The sequence below is a fragment of the Rhopalosiphum maidis genome, chromosome 2 (genome assembly GCF_003676215.2).
Source record: "Rhopalosiphum maidis isolate BTI-1 chromosome 2, ASM367621v3, whole genome shotgun sequence".
In the NCBI taxonomy this organism is placed as follows: Eukaryota; Metazoa; Arthropoda; class Insecta; order Hemiptera; family Aphididae; genus Rhopalosiphum; species Rhopalosiphum maidis.
This window is the reverse complement of record NC_040878.1, coordinates 19772145-19789535: the sequence shown is the minus strand read 5'-3', so window position 1 is coordinate 19789535 and position 17391 is coordinate 19772145. Positions and strand designations below refer to the sequence as shown.

General features: G+C 25.2%; 1 protein-coding gene across 1 annotated transcript; it reads right to left on the bottom strand.

Annotated features, from left to right (window-relative positions):
• Nucleotides 1–4271: 4271 nt before the first annotated feature.
• On the bottom strand, nt 4272–7898 carry LOC113551539 (T-cell acute lymphocytic leukemia protein 1 homolog). The gene is made up of 3 exons (XM_026953831.1): nt 7835–7898; nt 6075–6433; nt 4272–4958 (listed from the first exon to the last, which is right to left on the bottom strand). Exons 2-3 carry the CDS (start codon nt 6431–6433, stop codon nt 4859–4861), a joined length of 459 nt encoding a protein of 152 aa, XP_026809632.1. The 5' UTR covers nt 7835–7898; the 3' UTR covers nt 4272–4858.
• Between the last annotated feature and the right edge of the window lie 9493 nt (nt 7899–17391).

Genomic DNA, 17391 nt, shown 5'->3' with positions numbered 1-17391 from the left:
ATCTGTGCAAAATGTGTCAATTAGTTCAGTAGTCTTTTAAGTCTATGTATAGCCAGTATAGCCTCATCTAAGCATATATTAGTTACTATAATTTTATTTAAATAGATTTGAGGTCCTGTCTCTTGAACATATTGGTGACTTAACAGTCAATATGTCAACATCTGTAGTATTAGTTATGAATTTATGATAAAAAAAAAAAAATTATCAAAAGGTTAAGTTTAGTTTATTAATATTCACTAAAACAAGTATATAAGTATGTTGCTAGAAAGGATTTTATATTCTGAGGTAATCATTTACATTTTAATTTTATGTTAAATTTTTTAAATTTAAATCATACTACTGTTATTGGAAGCCATAACTTAAGTCAAGGTGACAAATTATGTTAAGATGATTATAAATGTATAAAAATATACCTACATCTTAAATATTGCATTTATAATGTATTATAATAATACTTAAAACTATATAAGTTATACAGTAAATTTCCATTACAACGAAAAATCCTGTTATAACGAAAGTCATATAAGTCCCCTGTTGAAAAGCAGGACTTATAAAGAGCTTATTCCAATTTTTGTTATAACGAAAAAAAAATTCGGTCCCCCGGAGTTCGTTGTAACGGGATTTTACTGTATTATGATAAATAGTACTAAAGTAGGTACCTACTTGACAATTGACTCGTAGACGGCAGTCGCGCACGGGTTACTTCTATATGTTTTTTTTTATCTGGACGTATTTAAATTCTGGATTCAACTTTGTAGTTTTTCAAACTGCCATAAAATATACATAGTTGAATAGTTTATTATAAGTATTAATGTTGAAAATGTTGTTTTATTTAAATAGCAAAAAGTCAAGGATCCTGTCCAAATTTTACGGCAAACATTCAATTATACTATAATCAATTGAAAATTGTTTGATCATATTTAATATTTATTTATTTATAAATTACTAAAAGTTTAAAGTATTAAAAATAAAATTGTACATACCTTATACCTATCAATAGTTCAATGTAATATATATTAATATAGAAAAGGAAAATAAAAATGTATCAATAGATTATAGAAAACGGAAATGCTAACAATAAGAAATTAAGTTGATTGATATTTAAGGTTTGTATGAATTACGTAAAGGTAAAAATTGATTTTTCAAGTAGATAGACTATAGCTGCTACATAGGCGCAATTTGAGTTTTAAATTTGGGGAGCTATTATAATTTGTATGTATATACTGTGTGTATGCTCCTAAAGATATATAAAGGTGGAAAGGTGGAATATTCAAACCATTTTGGGGGGCTATGATTGATTTTGAGGGAGCTTAGTCCCTCCCCAATCCCCTTCTCAAATTGCGTTTGTAAGTTGCTGTATCGTATTATTTGACTTTTTCCATATTTAAAATTATTTTAACCTATTTCTATCGTTTTCGTTTTAATTTAGTTAAAAAACATAACACAAATACTACAATTACGATGAATAATTTTATGTTTTTCGATTTTTTAATTCTAGACATATTTTTCATGTATCTAAATAAAAAAATTATGGAGACATATACAACATCAACGGATTATTAAAGCTGACATAAATTTTCTTCACAGTTTCACAATCAACAGCAGTGTTTAAATTGGGAAAAAATCAGAAGAGAGGTGCAAAAGTGTAAAAAAATGTGCGTACCTGAATTTTAAATGTCTTATAATTAGATGAACTAGATGAAGGGGTGTGCATAAATAGTTTTAGAAATAAGAAGGTTTCTACTTTCTTCCTCAATTTAAATAACTGGTCAACAGGCATAAAATGATACAAACCACTTTATTATATACCAATATGAGTAACGTTTATCATACATTTTATTGCTAAGAATCTAATCGACTAATCCTAATGTCATACTAGTATACTACCTATATATTTTAGAGTATTTGTTTATAAGTAAATATTATTTACAGATTTTTGGGAAATTTTAAGTGCATATTATTTACAATTACAAATATAATTACCATAGATACTTATAGTATAACAAATATTATAATATGTAATACGTAGTACCTACGCCATGGTGTGTTAAGCCCTTAACAGACCTAATCTTTATAGGTTTGAAGTCTTAACCATTCTCACTAGTCAACTTTTTAATAAGGTAACCTATACGTATAAGCAATATAGGTATGGTATAATTATATAAAATGAATCTTAATTATACCTTATACATAAAACAACAGTATCTATGTTAATTAAATTCTTCCGTTTAATTATAACCTCTTGGCTCTTTGGTCATTTTATACAATGTGTACCGTGTACGGTATACCGAATATAATATAAATATGTATAATTTATTAATTAGCCTAAAAGCCTAAATTAATATTATATTAAAATGACTGAAATCAAATAAGTAAATAGATACCTAATAAAAAGTATTTTTGAAGTTTATATAGTAGTCAAGGCCGTAACTGGTGGGATGATCCGGACCCCCTGAAATTTCTTGAAATAGAAATATTTTAGAGGTGAATATAATTTATTGACTATATAATTACAATATCTATATTTAAAAAAATGTTGGACCCCCCCTTCTCGAAATTTTTTTTTCAGTTACGACCTTCATAAAAGGTACTTATTTAAAAAAATGAATAAATTATTTTCTATAGTTATTGATATTAGTATTAATGGTATTATTTTCTTTAATTCGTAGTCGTAACAAGGGGCCTTTGGCTGCTCTAGAATTTCTTAAAGCCCTACATTTTTCTTTATGAAAACGAAATGTTATGATTTATGTTTAAAAATGTCAAATCAAAGAAATATACCGTGTACTGTGTATACGCATGGTTTTTGATATTGAGTTATTTTAATTATTATATTTAATATAATATAGAATTTTAATTTTTATGCAATTCAGGTAAAACAAAGAATTGTTATGCATTACCTATTAATTATTAATCAATTTAAATTTTACTTATCATTTTTCTAAATAATTCAAATAAATTAAAACTTATTACATTGTGAGGGCAATTATGTTCCTATAGATACCAGATACCTTATTTTGTTATAAAACATTTTTGAATTTCATAGCCCTCTTTAACTTAAAGGACTAGTTTCACCTTACGCCTATTCTCAACAATAATTTTTTTATATTATAATAAATAATATATGAATATTAGTATTTAAAGTGCAGATGGGAAAAATCCCAGGGAGGACTAATGTTTAATTATAGTTTTAAGTGTTCCCTATATAATTTTATGTATAATTTCTAATGCATATAGTATAAGTATACGTAATGTATAAACAGTGATGGTGTAACATATTCATCTTTCTTTTAATACTGAATAATGTTCAAACTTGTAATTTATTTCATGAAAAATTTAAATCACAAATTATACTACATTTTTGAGAATAACTAATGTTTTATACAAACTAATATTTTGAAAGAGAATATTGTTTTTCTTTCGATAAAAGTATAAAAATCACCTAGACAAAAAAATATTTTTGTTATAAAAAGCTCTAGTATTCATTTAAGATAATTTTACATAAATACAATTTAATTTACCTGTTGGCTGTAATTTATTTTAGACAAATTATTTAAATAACTAAATACAAGTATTTAATACTAAAAAGAAAATTTAATACAACAATTATTTCTACACATATACTAAGATATTCCACAATTTCAAATTTGTATATTAAATAGATTTTATAAAAGTAAAGAACAATTGATAAAAATAAACAAATAAAAAACCAGATTTAATCTCAATAGAATTCTGAATTATATTGACTAAAGTTTGGTTATAATTGGTGCGTTCTTGTGTACCTACCTTACGAATAATTTGTTAAAGAGGACATTTTTTAACCACTATTAGAGGTAGGGTGACTGAGTAATAAATCACGTAAAACATGAATTTAAAGCTTTAAATTTTAAATTATATTTGCATTTAATTTTTTTTAAATAGTTTTTTTATATTTACTATCTTTTATTCTTAAATGAAAAATGTTGAATAGAGAAAAACAAATTATTTTCTGCTTTTGAGGTAACATGAGGTATCTGAAAAAATAGACTATAGACTAGAGTTATGTTATTATGTAGTCCTGTATCTGTATCCTCCTTCATTATATGGAGGTCGATTTATTTAAAGTATAAGTAGGTAAATTGTATGTGTATACATTTAAATAATAAACTATACATAAAAAAACAAAATATCTAGATAATTTAATTATTTAATGTGGGTATATCTTAATATTATTTATATTATATACCTACATATATTAGTATAATATTTATTTAGCTTGATACATCATAATACTACGTCTGTGTAGGTATATAATATATATTATATTTATAAATATTTGATGGCGTATCTTATACTATATGTATATACTATGTACGTATATCATTAGGTACTATTTATGTATACAGCCATACAGGTAAGTTTAAGGAAAGATGGTATAATTGTTATAGATATATAATCACTCATAAATATATATTTAGTATAGATATGAGATATTTACTTAAAATCTTTTGGTTGTTATAATATTTAAAATAATTGGTAAGGTATACGTTATTATAACTGGATTATCTATACTATATTTTAATACTTATATATATATACACATTTAATACAAATTAACAATTGGTAATTTCTCTAACCAACATTCTGTATATCGATACCTATCCATATCTAACATTTGTTCATATATATTTATGTAGGTGAATACTAAATACTATTTAGTTTATAAATATAATATGTATATACCTATACTAACTACTAATGAAGAAATACATATTTCTAATCAACGTACGTTAATTAAAAACGTTGTTAGTTTTTACCGTCATATTATATCGTCAAGTATGTAATAATATAACATTTTATTTTGCGATACCTACTATAATTATAAATACACATTATTGTCCATACAATCTTCATTATTATTGCTGAAATCTTGTTGATTCTCTTGCCATTCAAGGACACCACTTAAAAGACGAATGTACCTATATAACCATGTAGTGTTGTTAATAAACAAATATTATAAGATTAAATGAAATACATTTCTATAATCTGCGTTTTAACGTCAATTAATGTTAACGTCATACAAGAAACAAATATATACTTATCTAATATAAATGTTATAGCTTTATATTATGCATTTATTTAAAAGTAAAATTATTTATTCTATAGCCCGTATTATATCATCTATCTAATATTTACCTACATCTATTGCAGTCGACTAAATTTCCATTTGAATTTCGCTATAATATATTTACATTATTAAATTATTAAAACTTAATTAGATTTTGCAGGTATACGTATTTTTTCTAAACGCTTAATATAATAGGTAATAAATATTTTTTATGCAATATTGACTATTGTCATCGCTAGGTACTATATTATTATTTTATTGATCAGTGATATATTTAAAACATCTCTTCACGGGTATAAATTAAATTTGAAATTAATTTTTCGATCTAATATTTTACATTTTATAATTAATTTTCTAAAAATATTTGTATTAAGACAAATTTGTTTTAATTTGTATTTTGAATACATATCTATTGTTTGATAATGCTGCTATTGCATATCTTATAAAATCATACTGAACTACTGGATATTGTACATTTTTACATTTATCGCAATTTTATCTGGCAAAAATAACAAATATTTTTTGGGCTTATAGAATATTTATTTTTGCGCTTTTGGATTGCGTTTGGGTCATGTTTTGCGCTTATGGGCTACAGTCAAATTTTCTAATTATATTTAATTAATAAATTATAATAAATCTATACATGGCAAAAACCACGTGTTCTAAGTCTGTAAATCAAGATACACTATATTAATGTTTAAAAACAATCATATTGGTTTAATTGACCAATGATATTTTGTTAAAATAAAAAAAAATTATTTCTTCCCAAATTAAAAATTTAAAACTATTTTCAAGTTAAAAAAAGAATTTTTTAGTAAATAAAAAAAATACAAAAAAATTATTTAGAATGTGTATTCTAATATTTTTTCAAAAGTTATTTAAAATAGTACCTATTTGAACAAAAAAAAATATTTAAAAAATATTATTATTACGTACATTATAATTTATATTATATTATACCACGTACTTGATAGCCATTCTTAAAATTTCATTCTTCGATAATTTCTTATCGTGTGGGTGAGTGGGTACCAATTTACGAAGTTCGGCAAAAGCACCGGTAACGTTGTGCTGGCGCCAGCGTTCCCGAGAATTGGTTACAGTACATGGTTTTCGGGAATCTGGTACAGGGAATCGTCGAATCCCAGTTAATTGATTTCCTGACGATGCGTCTTCATCGCCAGACGTTAAGTCATCTGATGTTAAGTCACATTCCTCATCTGATCCAAACAGCATGACAACTCGAGATGAAGACGAATCATCCCTTGTATCATTTAATATTTGTTGGGTTTGTTGATTTTTCGGCATAATTAAAAAATGTAAATACATCTAAACATATTAAAGCATAAAATTATGATTTAATTTCGGTTGATATATATTTTTATCATAAAATATAGTTGCATATTGTATTGTGTTTTATAGCAATGTGTTAAGTTTAGCAGTTATAATTTTTATAGTGATTTCTTTTGGCAGAAGATAAAGAAAGATTGTCTCTGGAATTTTGTAAGCCAAATGGAACATTTATATGTTTACATTAAATAGTATTTAACGAATTACAGAAAGCGGTATTTATAAACATTTGATTACTATATAATTTAAAATTTTATAGCGTACATTTAAAGGAGGCAGGTCAATCAATTCTGTAATAATTAATCGGAATATCTATTGTTTGATTTCTAAAAAAAAAAAAAAAATAAGATGTAAATAAGTACAAAAAATGTATTGAATAAAATGTGTACATTAATGATTTTGATATTTAAAATCTTTACAAATGTAATTACTAATTAGTAAATAAACATAGATATTAATTAAAAAAGTTAAAAATGTATTTAATATTAAAAAATCAAAGAAAAATGTTAGTTAGAAAAAAAATTAGTACCTATCTGGCCATTTAATGGTTTTTTTTTAAGTTTCTCTCTAAATTGATTAGTTTGAAATCAAAACTACACAATAAATAACTTATAAGTAGGTGTATTATTATTTGTTACTTATTATATATTTATTACTTATTAATACACAGTTATTATATATTATACAATTAACTGTTGTAAATACAACCTTATATTTTTGAGTTATATTGTATTTTTTTTGGAGAACGTTTGTATATATTTAAATATTCGTAAACAATAATTAATACGCATATAAAGAAGCTTGTAGATTAAAAATAATTGGCTCTAACAATGTTAATGCCTAACATGTCATATTAATTTTCTATTTTGAGTTATTATAGAACATATTCGTTTGTTGTAACTTTATAAGTTTATATCTAAAAGTGAAGAAACGAGTGCTCAACATATTACAATATAGTTTATAACATTTTCGCATATATATAGTATCTATACATACTTATATTCAACATGACCTAATACTTATTTTTATGTTCATGTGGTTCATAAAATTAATACCTAGGTATTTATTAATAATTACTCTAATATATTACTCTTATTTATTCATACAACAGACATATTATTTAAAATTTACTTGATAACAACATAATTATATTGAATTTAAAGTTAAATATTGTATACATGTATATTATATACATATATTTGCATACATTTTACAGATTCAGGTACTATAGATCCCAAAACAATGAACTACCATTATTTTATTAAGTCTATAGTAAAAAATGTATAAGATATAAATGTATTATTTTGATTTAGATATATTATGTTAATTAAATTAATTTATTGAACTTATATTTAAAAAAAAATATATTATTTAACTTACCCAAATAAAAACATTACAATATTATATAAAAGTATGATAATACTTATTATACAATGGACTTCTTCTTACAACACGCTTTAGGAAACAAATAAATATTAAGTATTTCGTTGAAGGGTAAAATGTTGTTTGGAAAAATAGGGGATATAAGCTGTGAACGCCCTTTAATATTTCAATAGCCAACCAGTGGCTAATACCAACCTCCCACCCTTAAAATAAATACCACCCATTTTGTTCATCCGATAAGGTAAATGTTCCACGGCCATGTTACTGTAACAGTTTGATAATAATATATTGAACTGTTTTTTTGTTGATAATAATGGGCATTTATAAACTTTTAACAAATCTTATGGTATTTATTGTATACTTTTGTAATTTGTATGTTTAATAATATATGTAGAAATTTATATCATTTTATACTTATATGTATATAATATATATTATGTATGAAGGATATAGCTAGACATGTTTAAATATAAAACCGTTAATCTTAGTAAACAAGAAGTGTTTTCAATTCTATATATTATAAGAAGTATAAAATTAAATTAAATTAATATGCAATTATATGGTGCTTAAAATATTTAAACATATTTTTACCATTTAAGAAGTGTCCTATGAAATATATTAATAGTACTTAAACACTAAATTTATATCACTTATATATGTGTGATTAAAATTTATATATTTTTTTAAATAAATACTAAACAATATTATAGCAGTATAGGCGACAGGCGGATAGTGGATTCGAGATTTGCTATCGGAGTACGATAATCAAAAAGTACCCATATTTTATCTTATATAATATAATTCCAGAATCAAAATTTAAAATTTGATCTCCAATTCAAGATTGCTTATGCAATGATGTTAAATTTGAATATTACTTAAGTATTTCATGAAAGATAGAGCCTTGGCGCATAGTGCTCGAGTTTAATTATTGGTAAAATAATTATTACCCTGGAAAATGTATTAGCAGAAGGGAATCAATTAATTAATTTGTAGAGTACCTACTAAGAAATACCACGTATCCCATTATGTAGTTGCAACTATATATGTGGGTAGATATTTAAAAAAATATATTACAAAATATAGTTGTGTGTTTTTTTACAGGATTTGAATTATAGTTATCTATAAAAAAGTGTAAAAACGTAAAACGTTATACAATTTGCTATATTTTTAAAACCATAGATAAATTGCTTTCATTAATTAAAAATTCAACCAATTTCAAAATTGTTTTTTTTTTCAGAAAAATTTTAAGTTTGCTGATCCTATACGACGTCGCCCGTGAAAAATTAAATACCCTTAATTAGTAATTGCAACCTTATATATACCACAGAACAATAAAAAATCGTTTTTCGTGAGTCAACAATCCCTATGATGTGAAATTCTTTTTAAATTAAAAATTGAAAAATTGGCTTCGTAGGACAATACACACGCCTTTATTGAGCATAGCTAATTATTAGGATTATTTTACCAGTATGTACAGATAGGCCTAACTAACTTGACTTTATGGGAGTTACTTTATGATCCAAGCAACTCGTGTCTTATAAATTTTAACATTCTAAATAATTATTTTCTTGACAATAGTTTAGCCCCCTTTCCTTAAAAAAAACTGATGTGATCAGAGTTGAAACAAAATATCTATATAATATAGATCAGGGGCGGCCAAACGATCGATTGCGGACAATTTTAAAGTCGATCACGTTAGAATTTATTTTTAGTAATTAGTAATTAGTTTATAATACTTGTTGTATATAATTATAGTTATTCAATAATAAAAAATGTTCTATGGAAGTCGATTCTCAAAGGTTAAGTATATTTTTAGTAGATTGTGACTAAAAAAAATTTGGTCACCCCTGATATAGACTATTAAATTATTTGTTCATAAATTATAATAATTAAACATTATATTTAAAAATTGAAAAAGTTCACTAGTAATTAGTATTTATACTAATTTTCAATCTGAATTTTTCTAAATTAAAAAAAAATTTAAGTTTCACCTTTTAATCATTGCAAATGTATTAATTATTTGCTCAGTAGGTATATATAAATATGTCTATTTACATGCAGAAAAGCCAAACCACTTAAATGTTCTTTCCCCATTTTCGATCTAAGCCATGTTTTCATTCTACAAAAATAAAAACATTGTATGTAGATACCTATAAATCTTTTTATAAACCATATTTTTTAACTTTAGAACATATATTAATTTTTAGTATGTTGAAAGGGGACCATTATATAGTAATATACAGTATTACATAAAAAAATTGCATTAAAATAATTACACTGAGGTAAATTTTTAACATACTGCGTAACTGCGTAAGTATTATGTAAAAAATTATCACAGCCACAAATAATTATTAAGTTTAGGCGTATAGCCTAATATATATTTATATATTATTTAAATTATAGTATTCTCATTTGAAAATCTTACAAAAAAAAAAAAGAAATCGAATCTGATTAAAATTCAATAGTACTACATACTTGAGCTCTTAGGTTACCTATATATCCTTATTATAATATATTTGTATGAGTGTTACATAACAGGCGATACCTATATATAGGAGCTATATTGTTTAAGTAGATAGGTAAATATACGGTACAAACACGCAAAAGGCATAGTTAAACGTTGTAGGTATTGCACTTGAAAAGTTAAGATTTACATAATATCAAGTATCCAATACTTAAAATATATTATACATCATATGAATTTTTACATAGGTAATACAGATCTAATAAGATTTATTACTCATATTCAGTTTATATGAACCCGATAACCTGTAGGTTCTTATATGTATAAAGGTATATATAAGCCATATATTTGATATTATATGCACTCTAGACAGTCTATAGACACTAAATAATATGTAATGCAGAGTTCATACTTCATAGATTATTATATGTACTTGAGATTTTATTATTATATGTGTATATAGAATATACAGTAAGATTTAAACCTATTGATTCATACTTCATATACATCATATTATGTGTTAATTTCTCAGTGGGTGAAATTATTAAAATTAAATAATAGCTAGGCATGCGTATAAACTGTACATCTAAAGTACAGTTTATAGTACTTTATAGATGCAGCTTATCTGCAGACTGTATAGCAACAGCAGCAGCAAGGAATATATGGTACCTATAATATAACCAATGAGCGTACGTAAAATAATGTAAGTATTAGGTTTGGTGTGTAATATTGTGGTATTACGCCCGATTACTCAAGTTTACCTAGTAAAACAAAGGTCGGTATAAGATTCGGAGGTACGAAATAAGGCATTGAAGACGCACCTCATCAATTAATCGGCGTAACTACTAATATTGTGGTAATAGGCGGGTTGTAAAGAGATGGACTGGACTTTTATTTTTAAGTTCTACGGTATTCATAATAATGACAAATCATACATAATAGATAAAACAGCTGTATTTTGACGCAAGTATCGAATGTCCCAGTAATACTCATTTTTTAACATTCTCGCGCATACCTACTATAATATCAATGCTTATGCTTATGCATTAGTGAAATATTAAAATATTTTACATGTATATATTTATATATTATATAAGTACTTATTGTTACATTAATATATAATTTTAATTTAATCAGAATGGCAGATATTTTGTACAGAATTAGATAAGTTATCATATTATTTTGTATAAAAATTAGTATTTCATTTTATTCAGGTAGGTTTATAGGTATGACTAATAATTATGGATTGAAATTTTAATGATCGCTAAATAAACTGGCAGTCTGGTGAATCGCTATATCAATCTATAAACACAAAATAAAATAGGTAGCTGGTAGGTACAACACATGTCTATAAATTATAACAGTTAGGTGGAAAACGATAAACGATCGTAATTTTAATATTTTATGCTTTATGAGTACACTAATAAGTAACAATGTAGTATATATAATAGCTGGTATGTATAGACGTTTAAGGGCTAACCTATCTACCGCAGTCATGATAACAATATTAACAAAATATTGTTTTACTACACTGTACTTAACCTACTATGTGCACCAAATGGCCGAAGTGACTGTAATTTTGCCAAGCACCGCATATTATATTATAGTGTACTACTCGACGTCTCGATACTATATGTATATATAGAGATATAGGTACATAGTAGTATAAGCTATACGTCTATGTACAGCATATATAAGGGTTGGGGTTAATATGATGGAGGGAGTGAGGTTGCTCTATCGCACGTGCGCAGACCGGGCGGACGACGATGGTGATCGAGAAGCGTGCGGCGGCCACGCTCCGACTTTCGTGCGATAACGTCGTCGTATACAGTTTGTTCCCCGCGCGCGCGCGACTGCCCATCATATTATATTTATTATATACCACCTACTTATTTTTTCGGTGACGCGTTCTCGAGAATAAAAAAAAAAATCGTATGATAATAATATAATATTCGAATCGAGTGCACGAGCAGGCGTCGGCCGTGGGTCCTGCTCCACGCCGATAATCCACAAATCCTGAGCCAATATCGTTGTATATATATATATATATTATTATATAATAACCGCCAAAGCAACGAAAAAAAAACTCGACGCCATTACGCGCGCCACTGGTCGTAATAATTGTTAAATCATTTTATTTGTGCGCGTGCGAGCTATCGCGCGTTTACGAGTATTATTCAGCTATCGTGCAGTCGGCGACGACGCGTGCCAAAATCAATTTCTTGTAATGTGATCTTATATTTTATTCGAAATACGCTAAATGCGTGCGGGTGCGATACAATATAATAATATGTTTTCTATTTGAATAACGTTAGCCGTGGTGTTGCAGGGGATGTGTGCCTCGGTTGCTCCAACACTGGGGTTTCGAGACAATTATTTGTTAGTGTTTTATTGTCGTGTATGATGAGTGGTGGTCAGAGTGAGTTGAAATAATATTTTGAATAACGACATTTCCGTAAATACTTATAGTACTCACTACTTCTATTTAACTTACCATATTATTATAATAACTATTGTATAGCGTAATGCCGCGGCCGTATTAACAATCGAATAGATAAAATATACCAGAATACAAAAATAAATTATATAGAGGAGAGAGGACTATACTATAAACACGTGTTTTGATATTCCTCATTAAAGTTCAAGACTTTTATCAGTATATGACATACATATTATCTATACTATGAATTAAATTATTAGAACTTATTCAATTTATTTTTGTATTTATGGTATATTTTATCTATTCGATTGTTAATATGCCATTACGCTATATAATACTTATTATAATATGGTTAGTTAAATAGTAGTAGTAAGTACTATAAGTATTTACGGAAATGTCGTTATTCAAAATATTATTTCAACTTACTCTGACCACTACTCATAGTTAAAAACATGATAAAAATATTTTAGAAAGAAATGAAAATATTGTCTATAATAGTATATAGGTAGGTAGATACTAGATATAGATGTCGGTTAGCATTTTGACGATTCATGTCGTATTTGCATCATGTGTCATTAAATGCTTGTATATTATTAGGGACCGGATTTATATGCACAAAAATCGTAAAAATATGCTGTAATAGGTTATAAAATATGTATTTATTTTTAAATACGTACTTAAATACGCACATAAAATTTTGTTTGAAATTATATAAAAATATGTAAAATGTATTAATATGTAAATGTATTATGTAAAATTATGTAAAAATATTTATTAATTAATACGATATTAAAAAAAGTATAAAAAAGTATAAAAAGCTTTTAAAGTATTTTGTCGTCTTTGTCGCCATTTAACATTCTGTATCTTCAATCTATAAAGTATCAGCTCGCATTATTATTTATATTTGTCTTTGTCTTAATAATGTAGATCATAGCAAATTTTCGTTCGGCAGAACACATTTTGTGATGTTAGCTTTAATATTAGAGTAAATTTACCTATTATCAAACTTAAAGATAAGAATATTATCTAGGGTAACTCACAGGCTTTTATTGATATCTTAATTTTTAAGCGTTTTAAAGTTTTAATATTTTAGATAACCATAACTCACTTGAAAATTAAGACATCAATAAAACCTATGAGATGCCCTAGATAATATTCTTAACTTTAAATTTGATAATAGGTAAATTTACTTTAATATTAAACCTAACATCACAAAATGTGTTCTGCCGAACGAAAATTTGCTATGATCTACATTATTAAGACAAAGACAACATATGCGGGTATAACCATAACGTCCTCTTAATAAAAACAGAAAACAAAAATTGAATTCAAATTTTAATTCATTGCATTGGACGATCAGAATAAGTATATTATTTTATTTATTGATTATTTATCATATTAAGTATTATTAATTATTACTGCTGCGTCGGTATATTTACTAAAATTAAAAATATTATAATTATTTATTAACATATAGGTAATCACCATTGACATCATTAAATAATATTAACTATCTACAGTCCACACCCAACTTTAAAACGATTTTATGTCCTTACGAGTTAACCTACCTAGTTTATTTGATTTCTGCACTCAGTTAGTTTGTCTTATTTTTTTTTTTAATCCATATTAAGTACCTATATATATTAAATACTCAAAAATATTCGGAAGAAGCTAATACTAGTTTTAAAATATTTTATAATATACAAACATGCAGAATAAAATAAATATATAAATCAAAATTTTTAAAAATGCTTATGAGTTATGTTATGATAAAGATTATATAGGTGTACAAAATATTTAAATTTTATACCTAAGTATACCTACTTGTTATTACAATAACAAAAAGTACATGCCTTTAAACATTCTCTAAGGAAATATATTGTATACATTATGTTGTAGTATAATACAACTACACTGATCGGTTTAATATTATTTAAATATGCTTTATTTCATTTATGAACGAATACATGAGCTTAATGTTTATCTACATATTTTAATTATAAATTATTTATAATATGTGTAAGTATAAAATAAAGGTTTAGCAGAACTAAAGCAGGAATATAGTGGCTGGTAAGACGGGATGGGTATACTTGTAGGTTAAACTTTTGATCAATCTACTGCGGATACTGCAGTGTTGCAATATTGATGTCTGCTACTGTTAATAATAATTAGGTTTATTGGATTGGTTCACGATATCGCAATTATATTTATTACTTTATAAGTTACACTTTACACAGAAAAAACTAAAAAGAAGCGAATTAATCATCTACCAATAGTTATTTTCGGAATTAGGACTCAAGCATCGTCATAATTTCAGATAATATATTATTATAATATCTAATATGATAATATTATATTATATATTTAGTAAATGGTGACACTATAATTATTAGGTTGTAGAAGTGATCACTAAAAATTTAACGAATCAATAATGAGCGACAATATTTAATGATCATTTTATAAATCTGATTCAGTAGCAGCTGATTGGTACACTTAATTTTAGTGAACCATTAAATTAATCATTTTTTCTAGCACAACAATACATATGTATAAATATAACATTCATTATATGCTCATTTAGACTTTAGACTCATTTCATGTAAAAAATAAGCACTAATCAATAATAGGTATACTTGATATTTAACTACACGTCATTATTTAAAATTTTTTAGTATGTTAAATACTTTTTCCCCGATATACTATTTTTGTATTTTTCAGGCATATTATATATGTGTGCCGCGGAAGTATTGTGAAAGCTGATCCCGCGACGTCATCGGTCAGGTTAAGTTCCGGAAAAAGGTATATTATATGTGTACGTTTTATAACTGTGATAGTGTGAATTATTTATTTTTGAATCTGTCACTGTTCAGATAATCGTATTAACGACACGTGTATAATTTACGACACGTGTTTATAAGTGCTCCGCGTCATCATCGCCAATATAGCCACGAGTTGTGGCTAGTTAATACGTCAGCAAATAAAGTTTTAGTTTTATCTAATAAAGAAATATGCTCTTACTGCAAATTTCCAAGCCAATTAACACGTGACTATTATTAGGCTTTAATTCTAGATTGTCTCTTGGCTCTTGGCATGACTATAGTGACCATTAATTTTATTTACAATTTGTAGCAAATAAAACAATTTATAGAGGTATTTTGCTATATATAACTATAAGTCTATATAAGGAAAACAAAAAGTTCTACTGACAGAACATTACACTTAATATTTTTTAAGAATTTATTGGTAACTATAATAGAATAAATTTTAATCAATTTCTCAAATCCAGATATAGGTAATGTAATAAATACCTAAATAAATCATAACTGATGACATTATAGCTAAATTACTAATATAATTATAAAAATAGCGTATTTTTATTAATTGTTATTTAATTTAGTATAAATGCAGTAGAAATCTGAAATTATTTCATCCAAATCTCAGTTTTACATCAATATTATTTTATAAACTTTTCAATTTTCTATGACTTAAGCTTAATATATTTAGGTTATAAATTTAAAAAAAATATCCGTTGCTCATGTTGTATATTGACAAAAAAACACAATAACACGAATCAAATATATTAATTTTTAAATGTTAAATAAGAACATAATTGTCATATTAATTCAATTTAATAATTATAATACTAGGTCTGTAAATTTAATGTATCAAACATATTATTTTGTATATTCTTATTATTCTTATTCGGATTTATGTCACTTTACCAACTGGCGTCTATCATTTAAAAAAAATAATTTACTTATAATATATTACCTATATTATTATTATTTGTAACTCATCGTAAGGCTATAAAGTTTAAAAATATTTTACACTAATTATTGTTATAATAAATTATGTTATTTTAATTTTGTTTATTTAAAAATTAATAGACATGAAAACAATTAATACTGTTTTAAACAACGATATTAATTTACTTTCTGCAATACCATGGTATTCATACCTTATTAAACTGACATGTGCGTAATTTAAATAAATATTTGGAATACATTTCTCAAAATTAATTTCATCAAAATCATTTATTCAAATACAACTTGTGAAATATTGTGTATTATAAAAATTAACATAATCGTTATTCGTGTAACGTATATAACATATATCTAACGGTAACAATAACAAAATAAAAGTACATGCATTTACACAACAATTATTAAAATTATAACAATAATTATCTTATCTTAATTATAAAAGAGGTTCAATATAGGTACAATAGTCAAATATATATTATAAACATCCGCATGGAAATATGCACAAACCAATTATAAAATGTTATAGATTTCATAAACTACACATTATTAATATAATAATGAATAATTATAGAACGTATAATTTTTAAGTCAACTTGAGTAATTTGATTGTATATAATATTATAACTTAAATAAAACTATAAATACATGACATTTGTTATTTGTTAAAGAACTTTAAAAATTCCACCTAAATAAATTACTATGTAGGTACTTCTAAAATAATAAAATTCAAAAAAATTAAATTTTCTGCAATGGTAATTATAAAATTACTTTTAACAAATCAAAAAATGTAAATAAAATAGTTTCTATTGGCTACGTTTTTAAATATTTTTATAATATATCACCGTTATTGAACCAAGACCACTTTAGTTTAAATAATTGTATTAGT

Excerpts from the sequence above, each read along its gene's own strand:
- LOC113551539 (XM_026953831.1), bottom strand. The coding sequence starts at position 6,433 with ATGTATTTACATTTTTTAATTATGCCGAAAAATCAACAAACCCAACAA. Across the intron at positions 4,959-6,074 it reads ATTTTAAGAATGGCTATCAA|GTACATTCGTCTTTTAAGTG; the intron begins GTACGTGGTATA and ends ATGGTTATATAG.